Source organism: Macaca fascicularis, chromosome 8 (assembly GCF_037993035.2).
Source record: "Macaca fascicularis isolate 582-1 chromosome 8, T2T-MFA8v1.1".
Classification (NCBI taxonomy): Eukaryota; Metazoa; Chordata; class Mammalia; order Primates; family Cercopithecidae; genus Macaca; species Macaca fascicularis.
Window position 1 is genome coordinate 42,347,001 of NC_088382.1, and position 12,503 is coordinate 42,359,503.

General features: G+C 46.8%; 1 protein-coding gene across 18 annotated transcripts in view; it reads left to right on the forward strand.

Annotated features, from left to right (window-relative positions):
- PLEKHA2 (pleckstrin homology domain containing A2) overlaps nucleotides 1-12,503 on the forward strand; it is a 91,954-nt gene that overhangs the window by 59,858 nt on the left and 19,593 nt on the right. For 12 of the 18 annotated variants that reach the window (XM_045398165.2, XM_073998657.1, XM_073998659.1 and 9 more), the window contains 6 exons: nucleotides 1,126-1,174; nucleotides 3,755-3,852; nucleotides 8,860-9,000; nucleotides 10,166-10,312; nucleotides 10,648-10,716; nucleotides 11,311-11,381. In XM_045398165.2, coding sequence (XP_045254100.1) covers nucleotides 1,126-1,174; nucleotides 3,755-3,852; nucleotides 8,860-9,000; nucleotides 10,166-10,312; nucleotides 10,648-10,716; nucleotides 11,311-11,381 — 575 coding nt within the window. The remainder of the gene's footprint in view (nucleotides 1-1,125; nucleotides 1,175-3,754; nucleotides 3,853-8,859; nucleotides 9,001-10,165; nucleotides 10,313-10,647; nucleotides 10,717-11,310; nucleotides 11,382-12,503) is intronic. The other 6 variants (XM_073998661.1, XM_073998662.1, XM_045398170.2 and 3 more) reach the window with 1 other exon arrangement.

The following is a 12,503-nucleotide window of genomic DNA, read 5'->3' on the forward strand; positions in this document are numbered from 1 at the left end:
TCAGCCTCCATCAAGGATTGACCCTAATCTTTGTGGGCATGTGGTGGAATGTGAGTTGCTTTTCTTTTTTCTTTTGTTTGAGCCTGAATGATGTGAGTTCACATATGCAGATACTCAGGAGTGTACATGCCAGGGGTAGGATTGCCAGAGCAAGATGAAGTGCAGCAACAGGAGGTGTAGAAATACCTCCTCTATTTCATGCCCTTCCCTGAGATGTATAGGGATGTTCTCCGATTCCATCAGCCCCTCTCTGGGCACCTGGAAGGTGCTTATTTTCATGGTTAGGCCATCAGGGCAGATGCAAAGGCAATTGTTCTGTGTGTCTGAGTGCAGCGTGCAGCCTGCTGCTTCGTCTCTCTGAGCGTTCTGATTGGAATCCATGCATTTGTGGCAATATTGCCTTTAGCTTGGAGAATGATTTAGGGAGAGGGTTGGCGGATGAAATAGGAGGGGAGGAAGGGAATCTTGTTAGTGTGAATGAGGCCAGGATAGGTTTCCGTCAGGACTTAGTGGCTTTTAAAAGTCTTTTTGGAGCTGGGCGCAGTGGCTCATGCCTGTAATCTTAACACTTTGGGAGGCTGAGGCGGGACGATTGCTTGAGCCCAGGAGTTTGAGACCAGCCTGGGCAACATAGCAAGACCCTGTTTCTGCAAATATTTTTCTTTTTTTAAAAAATTAGCGAGGCATAGGGGCATTTAAAAAAAAACTAGCCAGGAGGTGGAGGCTGGAGGATCACTTGAGCCCAGGAGTTAGAGGCTGCAGTGAGCTATGATTGCACCACTGTACTCCAGCCTGGGTGACAGAGTGAGAGCCTATCTCTAAAGAAAGAAAGAAATAAATAATAAACAAAAGTCTGTTTGTAAAGATGAACAGACCTCAAGATAATGGTTATCTCTGATGCGTGGGGATTCTATCAGGGAGGGGCACACAGGGCTTCTAAGAAATAGGACTGATAATGCCTGTTTCTTAATCTGGGTGATGAGTACAGGGTTTTCATTTAATTATGATTTTTAAAAAATGTAGACATGTTTAATGTACTCTACATGTGTGAGAAATTTCACAATAAGAAAGTTTCAACATTGTAAGAAACGTATTCATGTTTCGTTTATTTCTTATTTCATTTAGGTGAGCATAGCTACCCCAAAGCAGAAACCAAAAACTCCATTTTGCTTTGGTAAGTACTGAGCCAGGGGAGGGACTCGTTTAATATTGATATGGCAACTTCCTCTTTTGCTTGGAGACAGTCCTGTGATCACATGTGACTATACCCTGTGCGTATGAGTGACTTAAATCACAGTGACGGTCCTGGGTGTCAAGTGATATTGTTTTCCCTGGTCTTGCTGCAAAGGTTGCTAATAACATAAGGACAGAAGTCCAGGGACTAATAACATTTCTGTTTTCTTTTTTTTTTTTTTTGGTTTTAGTTTTTTTTTTTTTAAATTGACAATAATTGTACATATTCATGGGGTACATAATGTATAATTAGCATATTTGTATTAGTCTGTTCTTGAACTGCTATAAAGAAATACCTGAGACTGGGTAATTTAAAAAGAGAAGAGGTTTGGCCAGGCCTGGTGGCTCACACCTATTATCCCAGTATGTTGGGAGGCCGAGGCGGGCAGATCACCTGAGATCAGGAGTGAGACCAGCCTGGCCAACATGGTGAAACCCCATCTCTACTAAAAATACAAAAAAATTAGCTGGGCATGGTGACGGGTGCCTGTAATTCCAGCTACTCGGGAGACTAAGGCAGGAGAATCTGTTGAACCTGGGAGGTGGAGGTTGCAGTGAGCTAATTTTGCACCATTGCACTCTAGTCCACCTCAAAAAAAAACAAAAGAAGTTTAATTGGCTCATTGTTCTGCAGGCTCTATAGGGCTAGAGGAGAAGCAAGAAAGAGAGTGGGGAGGTGCTATGCACATTTAAATAACCAAATTTCACAAGAACTCACTATTATGACACGACAGCACAGGGCATGGTGTTAAACCGTGAGAAACCGTCCCCATGACCCATCATGATCCAATCACCTCCCACCTGGCCCCAACTCCAACACTGAGGATTTATTGAACATGAGATTTGGGTGGGGACACAGATTTGGGTGGGGACAGAGATCCAAACTGTATCAATGTCCATCATCATTTCTTTTAATAATTGTCCATATGCATTTCAGTTTTCTTGATGCCACAAGGCAGGTGCAAAATGTCCACTAGAAGTTTCTGCAAACCCTTATTTTAGAGCTGAGAAATGGTGTGCTCAGAAAAGATGGAGGACTCAGAGGTGAGGCAGATGGCAGTGCCAGGAAGGGGATAAGATAAAGGAAGGAGAATTCTGTTGAGGGTCTCAGTTACCCAAAGAGTGACATGTTGGGGGATGGTGTAGGAAGCAGAGTCACCGTGCACGGGTGCCTCAAGTCAGGAAGCAGTCAGTGAATTCAATGAATCCATCATCAGATAGTTACTTGGCTCCTACTATGTTCTCAGAACTGTGCTAAGTGCTATGAGCAAATGCTAACAAATAGTTTCTATTGCCTATCTTGGGTGGTCCTGAATGTAAGTTTTACAAAGGCAGGGATATTCCTCTGCCTTGTCACTGTGGTATCCTCAACACTTAAAGATGGTTCCTAGCGCATAGTAGATGCTCAGTAAATATTTGTCAAATGAATGAATGAAGGGATGAATTCTGCATCTACCCCATGAGACTCACCTCCTACAGTTCAAGCTTATGCTAAGAGAATAAAATATTCCCTTGAGCTATTCTCTCTCCCCACTTCAGATTAGTTAAAACTTCTTTGGTGGCCGGGCGCGGTGGCTCAAGCCTGTAATCCCAGCACTTTGGGAGGCTGAGGCGGGCGGATCACAAGGTCAGGAGATCGAGACCACAGTGAAACCCCGTCTCTACTAAAAATACAAAAAATTAGCCAGGCGCGGTGGCGGGCGCCTGTAGTCCCAGCTACTCAGGAGGCTGAGGCAGGAGAATGGCGGGAACCCGGGAGGCGGAGCTTGCAGTGAGCCGAGATCGCGCCACTGCACTCCAGCCTGGGCAACAGCGTGAGACTCCGTCTCAAAAAAAAAAAACAAAAAAACCCAACCAAACAAAAAAACTTCTTTGGTACACTCATTCTTCTATTTCTTGCAAATTTTATAGCTAAGCTCAGAAATGACTGTCACGTTTTGTGGTTATCAGATCTAAAAAAAATATATGTAATAATAATGAACCTGGAAGTAAATTGTTGACCTAATGGAATGCTCAGAGGAAAGAACAGGTTGAGAGTGAGGCCAAGGTCACAGATTTGATCTCAGGAAAGCTTTGTTCTATTTCCCAACCACAGACAAGACTCCCAGTCCAGACCAGTTGTGCCAGTGGAGACCAAGCATGGGTCCAAAATTCTGTATATACCATGATGACAGTAAACGTATTAGCACCGCCAGAATGCGGTTCACAGTTGTGTCTTGTTGACGGCAGACCAGCAGCCTCATCACTGCAGAACAGCGCACTGAGGCTGCTGTTAACATGGTCAGGTGTTGTTCCTGTGGCCAATGGGATGTTTTTAAAGGTGGGAAAGAGAGTGAGCAGGTGTGGCCTGGGGCTTCCTAAATTCCCAAGGAAATGACTTAGCATCATGGGAGATTTCTTGTTCTGCTTTGTGGAGTTCACTCATCTTTCTCCCTCAAACACCTTAGCTTTGTGGAGACTTGTTGTGTTGCTTGTATTCTGACCCGGGAACATCTTCCCTTCTTTTCTGTGGCTTTTGTAGTTATCAATGCCCTGTCTCAGAGATATTTCCTTCAAGCCAATGACCAGAAAGATATGAAGGACTGGGTTGAAGCCCTGAACCAAGCTAGCAAGATCACCGTAAGTTTGGTTTCTTCTGTTTTCTGGGGGTAGTAAAAGTGCCTCTTCCCAGGCTGTGGCCTTGTTGGGGTTGGGGAAAACCGAGATGGCAGTGGGGACTTTCCCAGGAGCCTGGTCTGTACCCAGTTCTGTCCCACCTCTTCTCGTTCCTTGGCTTACCAAGCACAAGTTGAACTGAGAGTTTGAGTTTGAATCAAGTTCAAGGGGAAGTTCATGGAGCATCCCCTTTGGGCTTCCTGGGAGGGCTCCCGGTCAGTCATGTTTTGGGTGATTCTGGGATGCTGCTTCAGAATGTGGTAGGATTGGAAAATGGATTGCTGACTGTGAAAAGTCAAGTAACGGGAAAAGCATATGGGGAGAGAAGGCAGAACTTTTTCCCAGCTTGGGGGGATACCCTTCTTACTTTCAGAGGCTGCCTGCAGGGTTAGTCCAAGCCATCCGCCTCCCTGTCCTGGAAAAGCCATCTGTTTAAAAGCATCACAGAGCTAGTTCATGGACTGTCCTACAAGTGTGCTCTTTTTCCTTGAGTTGGCTCATGAAGAATTCCTTTCCTTTTCCTTGGAAATACAGAAAAAGAAAGGAAGAGGGTAGGAAGGATGGAGAGGGAAAACTATATGTTTTGGAAAAAACTAGACTTTTAATCAATAAGACAGGCAGACTCCTGGCTTATATAGATCATGGCTTGTATGCTGAAAAGTTTGTTTCTGTATCATACAGTCAGAAATGCTTATGTTTGAGGGGCTTCCAATAGTGACTATTACGTGCTGCAGCAAATTATCCTCCCAGATTTCTCAGGGTTCCTGTGAACAACTGTATAGAAGAAATGTGTACACATATCTAGTATTCGTGTTGCTAGACCTAACCTGAGTATAATTGAGTCCTATAAGCAGTTTTGCTGATTAGCTTCTTATTCTGATAAACCTTGGTAAACCCGTGAAGAGAGAGAGTGATGAAAAGAGAGAGGATGAATGGCTGGGTGCAGTGGCTCAGCCTTGTAATCCCAGCACTTTGGGAGGCTGAGGTGGGTGGATCACCTGAGGCCAGGAGTTTGAGACCAGCCTGGCCAACATGGTGAAACCCCATCTCTACTAAAAATACAAAATTAGCCAGGCGTGGTGGCACATGCCTGTAGCCCCAGCTACTCGGGAGGCTGAGGCAGGAGAATCTCTTGAACCTGGGAGGCGGAGGTTGCAATGACCCGAGATCGTGCCATTGCATTCCAACCTTGGCAACAAGAGTGAAACTCTACCTCAAAAATAAATAAATAAATAAATAAATAAATAAATAAATAAATAAATAAAATAATAAAAAATTAGTGAGGCCTGGTGGCTGACACCTGTATTCCCAGCTACTCAGGAGGCTGAGGCAGGAGGATCACTTGAGCCCAGAAGTTTGAGGCTGCAGGGACTTATGATTTTACCACTGTACTTTGGCCTAGGCAACAGAGTGAAACCCCATCTCTTAAAGAAGTCTCAGGTAGTGTAAGCAGCTTTGGAAAGGCTCTGCATGTTGATCTGAAGCAGTGCATGACACCGGAGCATAAGCGGTGACAAACAGTGTTCTTTGGGATTTTGAGAGGAAACACAGCAGCCAAGCTTCTGTTCTTCCTTTTCTGGCCACTGGGAACTCTAAAAAGTTACTTTCCGGCTGGGCGCGGTGGCTCATGCTTGTAATCCCAGCACTTTGGGAGGCCAGAGTGGGCAGATCATGAGGTCAGGAGTTCATGACCAGCCTGGCTAACATGGTGAAGCCCCATCTCTACTAAAAATATAAAAATTAGCCGGGCATGGTGGCGGGGACCTGTAATCCCAGCTATTTGGGAGGCTGAGGTAGGAGAATCACTTGAACCCAGGAAGTGGAGGTTGTAGTGAGCTGAGATCGCGCCATTGTACTCCAGCCTGGGCGACAGAGTGAGACTCTGTCTCAAAAAAAAAAAAAAAAAAAGTTAATTCCCTCCTTCTTTGCTGGGTTTCAGGAATTCATCTGGGTCATTTAGGGGAAATTTCTGCCTGTTCCATGGTGATTTTAATCACTAAATATCAACTAAAAATCAACATCCCTAAAAATGTGGTTACATAATAACAGAACTCACAGAAAATGAGAAAGAGTAGCTTAGGTAGGTCGTGACGTATAGCAACAAGGAGTCAGGCAGTCCTAGAGCCAAATCACTTGATTTTAATGAGCTTGAGTTGACCTCATCTATAAAGAGAAAATCATGCCTGGTTGATAAGATTAGTGATAGTGCAGCAAAGAGCTTATCAGTGCATTGCCTGGCACTGAATGGAGGCCCAAAAAAACTGTAACTGTTGGTATCTCTCAGCCAGAAGGAAAATAGAAGGCGGAATTTCTGGCCTGATTTGGAGAGGTAGGGAGGGGGCAGAGGACACCCTTGTCTATGTAAACTGAGTGGGCAGTCCAGGAAGAGAAGGTCTCGTCATCTTTGTGGGGGCCCAGCATAATCAGGGTGCTCTTATTGTTTTGAACAGACACTAAATGACAGGGCTCTCATATAACTCTGAGCTCTTGAAAGGGTCTGGATCCTTAGGTCTTTCTGACTCTGAAAGCTGTAGAAGTGGGAGAGAACCTTAGCTTTTCTCTCAAAGTCCTGGTGACGTCCCGGCAGATAGATGTAGGGTGTTGCATTCTCCTAAAGGTGGGGCATTGTGATGCTGGGGCACTGGTGGGAAGTCAGGATTTAGTAGACATTCAGCCGTATTTTTGTTTTTGTTTTGAAACAGAATCTCGCTCTGTAGCCCAGTCTGGAGTGCAATGGTGTGATCTCAGCTCACTGCAACCTCTGCCTTCTGGGTTCAATCAATTCTCCTGCCTCAGCCTCCTGAGTAGCTGGGGTTACAGGCGCCCACCACTATGCCCAGCTCATTTTTGTATTTTTAGTAGAGACAGTTTCACCATGTTGGTCAGGCTAGTCTTGAACTCCGCACCTCAGGTGATCCACCCCCCTCGGCCTCCCAAAGTGCTGGGATTATAGGCATGAGCCACCGTGCCTGGCCAACATTCAGCTGTTAATCCTGGCTTTAGGTAAATGACTCAACTGTTCTGGGCCTCTTTTTTTTTTTCTTTCTAACAAAATGAAAGATTTCCTCAGCATTTGCAGACTCTAGTGTAAATGAGTGAAGTAGGCAAGGAGGAAGAAACATGAGAACAAGAATGAGGATAAGTGACATCTGACCCCTGGCCTCTCCCATTCTGCTGGGGAGAATGGTAGAGACTGTGCAAACACAGAATGCATTTTCTATCTAAAAGGGAACTGCTGCAGAGCTGAAAATCTGGATTTGTCTGTGAAATATCCCAAAACTTAGATGCAGATTTTAAAAAAACACTGCATGTGACTAACAAAACATTATTTGGGCAAAGTTGGTGGGTGGGCCACCAATTTGCAACCTCTGGCCTGTGATTTCCAGCTAACCATAAAAATTCTATGATGGGCCGGACGCGGTGGCTCACACCTGTAATCCCAGCACTTTGGGAGGCTGAGGCCGGCGGATCACGAGGTCAGGAGATCCTGGAGACCATCCTAGCTAATACGGTGAAACCCCGTCTCTACTAAAAAATAGAAAAAATTCGCCGGGCGTGGTGGCAGGCGCCTGTAGTCCCAGCTACTTGGGAGGCTGAGGCAGGAGAATGGTGTGAACTCGGGCGGCGGAGCTTGCAGTGAGCCGAGATCGTGCCACTGCACTCCAGCCTGGGCGACACAGCGGGACTCTGTCTCAACGACAACAACAACAACAACAAAATTGTATGATGATTTGATCAGCTGTGGTACCATATCTCTGTCAAGGAAGAACAAAGATAACTCATTCTTCCAAAAGGGCTCTGTGTATAATTATTAGTACCACCTGGAAGCCTTAATTAAAATATTTTGTAATATGTTTTCCTCTTAGTTGTGTTTCTAAAGCATTTAATATATTCTATCATTTGATAACCACAACAATGGTTATGATAAATATTATTCCTCTTTTCATTTTATACATGAGACGGTTTAGGCCTAGAGAGGTCTGATGGTTGCCAAAGGTCGCTCAGGTGGTTTGTGAGAGATGAAGGGTTATACCACAAGCCTTCTGGCTCCAGACTTCATGGACCCCTTGTTCTGTCTCTACAAAGGCATGCACTTTTACCTGTTCCATCTGCCCAGAATGACTTCTCCCAGCTTCATGTTCCTGATTCCTTTTCTTAGTTTATTATTTTTTATTTTTTTCGAGACAGGGTCTCTCTTACCCAGCCTGGAGTACAGTAGTGTGATTATAGCTCACTTCAGCCTCCAACTCCTGGGCTCAAGAGATTCTCCTACCTTGGCCTGTTGAGCAGCTATGTGCTACCACACCTGGCTATTTTTTTTTTTTTTTTTTCCATTTTTAGTAGAGACAGGATCTCACTGTGTTCCCCAGGCTGGTCTTGAACTCCTGGGCTCAAGTGACCCTCCTGCCTTGGCCTCCCAAAGTGCTGGGATTACAGGTGTGAGTTCCCAGATCTGGCCCCCAGCTCCTGTTCACCCTCCAGGTTGCCGTTTGAGTGTCTCCCTGCCTCCTCCTCTGGAGACCTCCCTGCCCACTCCGTTTCCAGCAGGTCCCCTGCTGTGCGCTGCCTCAGCTCCCTTGATCTTCTTTGTGCCACTCACCACCACTTGTAATTACTCTGTTTTATGTATTTTTTTTGTCATTCCCCCTACTAGCATGTAAGTGCCATGAGGGTGGGGACCCACGTGTGTTTTGCTGACACTTTATCTTTGGTTTCTAGCCAGGGAAGGGCTGGCTTATAAGTAGGTGCTCAATAAATTCCTGGAGTCAGTTTGTATCTGTGTTGGGGGAGGGCGTTGCTGGCGGAGACGCTCATATTCAGATTTGGACTGCGGAAGGCCTGGGGAGGACCTGCAAGTCTGACTGTAATTTGGCACATTAGCTTTTCTCACGGCACCCCCATTCTGCTTTGGGCTCCCCATGTTTCCTAAACGTTCTGTTCCCCATTGACTGTTGCTGCCGCTCTCCCCAGGTACCCAAAGGTGGGGGCCTACCCATGACCACTGAAGTTCTCAAGAGCTTAGCAGCTCCTCCAGCCCTGGAGAAGAAGCCACAGGTGGCCTACAAGACAGAGATCATCGGAGGGGTGGTGGTCCACACACCCATCAGCCAGGTGAGGGGCCTGACTGGGGCTGCGGGGGGAGTGGGGGTGTAGAAGTGTCCATGGTGTGCCTGTGATGTGCTTGGAGCACTGTACTGGGGAAAAGGAGGGTGGGAGTTGGAGGGGAGCTGGTGCCAGTGGAGCCATCAGGGAAGTACAGGGCATGTTACAGCCCCATTCATGGGTGTTAGTGACAGCATTGCAGAAGTGCAGGCCACTGCATCTTGAAGCCGAATGGCCTGTGCAGCTCTCTGCTGGACACAGGAGACACGGAAGATGAGGGTTTGTGAAACCCGTAGGAAATGGGATAGAAGAAGGCAAACAAGGCTGGAAACCAGCCCGGTGTCCCTCCTGGTTCACATTCTCTGTCGTTCCCTTTCTCCTGGGTCGGCCCAACCTCCCTGATGCTGGTTCTGTGAAAGTACCCGGTAAAGTGCATGACAGAGCAAAGGAAAGGTTTATTTTCCTGTTTTAATTATTTATATTTATGTAAGTTTTTTTTTTTTTCTGAGATGGGGTGTCACTCTGTCACCCAGGCTGAAGTGCAGATACACATAATCACGACTCACTGCAGCCTGCGCCTCCTAGGCTCGTGCAATCCTCCTACCTCAGCCTTCCCAGGCTCAAGTGATCCTGCCGCCTCATCTGGGGCTACAGGCATGAGCCCCCGTGCCTGGCTAATGTTTTTTTTTTTTTTGGTGGAGATGGGGTTTTGCCATGTTGTTATTTAATTTTTTAGACAGGGTCTCACTCTGTTGCCCAGACTGAAGTGCAGTGGTGCAATCATGGCTCACTGCAGCATCAGACTCCTGGGCTCAAGCCATCCCCCCATCTCTGCTTCCTGAGTAGCTGGGACTACACACCTGGGTAATTCTTTTTTTTAATTTTTAAATTTTAAAATGAAAATTAAACAAAAATTTTAAAACAGTTTTTAATTTTTTTGCAGAGACTGGGTCTCACTGTGTTGCCCAGGCTGGTCTAGAACTCCTGGGCTCAAGCGATCCTCCTGCCTTGGCCTCCCAAAGTGTTGGGATCACAGGCATGAGCCACTGTGCCCACCATTTATTTCTTCTTTGACTTAGGGCAAAGAGGCCAGAGATTCAGGCAGGGGGAGGCGGATGGGGCTATGGCTGCATAGAGGCAGGGAGGCGCTGATCCTGACACTGTTTCCTTGCAGAACGGTGGGGATGGGCAGGAAGGGAGTGAGCCTGGGTCCCACGCCATCCTTCGAAGGTCTCAGAGTTACATCCCCACGTCAGGCTGCCGTGCTTCCACCGGGCCTCCCCTCATTAAGAGTGGTTACTGCGTGAAGCAAGGGAATGTGGTGAGTGTCAGCACAGGGGCTAAACTGGGGTTCTGGTGACTCCTCAGAACCAGTAGCTGTAGACATAGCAGAGGTGAGAGGAGATTGACAGGAGGTGCCTCAGTCCTCCATGGAGCCTCCACCTTTGAGGGTTGACCATTGGCTGACCATTGGGGTCTGACCATTGGCTCCCGCCTGTCAGAGGTGTCAAGCCTGATATGAAGAAGCCCTTTCCCCTGCTGAATGTGGGGGCCGGATTTCTAGGGGGCTGGGTCTCTGGGAGCTTAGCATGAGAACACCCTCCACAATGCTGGGCACCTCTTGCTAATGTTCTGCCTTTTATTTTGTTATTACAGCGGAAGAGCTGGAAACGTCGCTTCTTTGCACTTGATGACTTTACCATCTGCTACTTCAAGTGTGAGCAGGTTTGTAGTAGCTTTGCTGCCCTTCTGAGAGGTCATGGAAACTAAGAGGTGCACAGATGCACACCCACAGGAGAGTGTGCATGAGTGGAGATGTGGGCACACAAAGACTTCAAAGGCACCTCTGTCTTATCTCCATCCATTCTGTGCACACATCTTTACAGTGACAGTAAAGTGTCCTCTCAGCAGTGAGTTGCTGTGTGGTCAGAATCACAGCTACACAGCATCTTCTTAGGTTTGTTTTGTCTTTTTTCTTGTTTTTGGAGACATGGTCTTTCTCTGTCACCTGTCACCCAGGCTGGAGCACAGTGGTGGATTTTTTGTAGAGACAGGGTTTCACGATGTTGCCCAGGCTGGTCTTGAACTCCTGGCCTCAATCCGTCCTCCAGCCTTGGCCTTCCAAAGTCCTGGTAGTACACGCAGCAGCCACTCTGCCCAGCCAGATTTTTTTTTCTCTTGCTGATTATTTTGAGACCGGGTTATTTGTCAACCTGATTTTAGCCAACCATCTCTGAGAAAGGGGTATTTGTCAGCTGGTCTTGGTCATGATATGTCACAGGCAGCCTCACTTACCTGTCTTTCTGTTCTTTCCACCAGGACCGAGAACCACTGCGCACTATATTTCTTAAGGATGTTCTCAAGACCCATGAATGTCTAGTCAAGTCTGGGTAATTGTGTCTGTTTTTTCTCTTCTGATCCAAACCTCCATTTGTCCTCTTAAATCTCCCTTTACCACCCTTCAGAGACTCTATGCAAGAGTCATGAGCTTCCAAGAGCCAGGCAGAGGAGCCTAACTAACACCTTGTGACTGACTCACTGCATTCAAGCTAACACGGGGAGAAGACCGCCCTGGGCACATTTGCCCTCTTCCTATACCTTACTCTGGCTCCTAAGCAGATAGGCCCATATAATAGTTTCTGCTGGGCAAAAAGAAAGCATATAGAAACAAAGAGTGGGGCTCCAAAGCTTCTCAGGTATTAGGATTAAGTGCTCAATTCCTAGCGGAACTCAGGCTAAGAGGAGAGACCAGACCTCTAGGTCATTCACCTCAGTGCTTCTGGTCAGATCACTGTACCAGTGCCTCTTCCCTGACCTTCTTATGCTTTTTCTCCTCCTTTTGACCCTGATGTCCCATTAACACAGGTGATTCATAGCATCTCTGTGTTACTCCCACTGGGAAAGAAGAACAGGTATTTTAAAGGGATTCCTCTGTCCTCTAGGAAATAGTTACCTTCCAGGTGTCGCATTACATAGGATGAGTTTGGGACTTGGCAAGGGATCTCCCAGGTCCAACGCCAAATACAGATGCCTATAGAACTAATCTTTAGAGACCCCAAGGGTATTGGGGCACCCAGAAACCCTCTTTCTGGCCACCAATCTGCAGTCTTTAGAGACTGGGTGTTTGTGTCCCTCCATCTCACGGCTTGTGCAAGCAGAACCCTCAGATATCATCAGGAAAGCTGTTCACAGCAGGCCGACTCTTCTCCCATGAAGGCACAAACAGTCTTGCATGAAAACAACGTGCTGTGTGACCCAAGGAGGCAGAGACAGAAGCATTCTCCTAAGTCTTGCAAATGGCAGTTGCAGAGTACAGAAGACTGGGGAGGTTCCCAGTGACTATTTATAATTCAGGAAAGTAGCTCTACATGGAAATTCCAGAAGTATGGCTCCAAGAAGTAGGCAGAGGAAAGATTGGGCATGATGAGATCCTTGATTGTACCTGACCGTGGAGGGCCCTTGCAGATGTGAGACCACCTGGGCACACGGGGGAAGCTTAGAGAACCATAAGA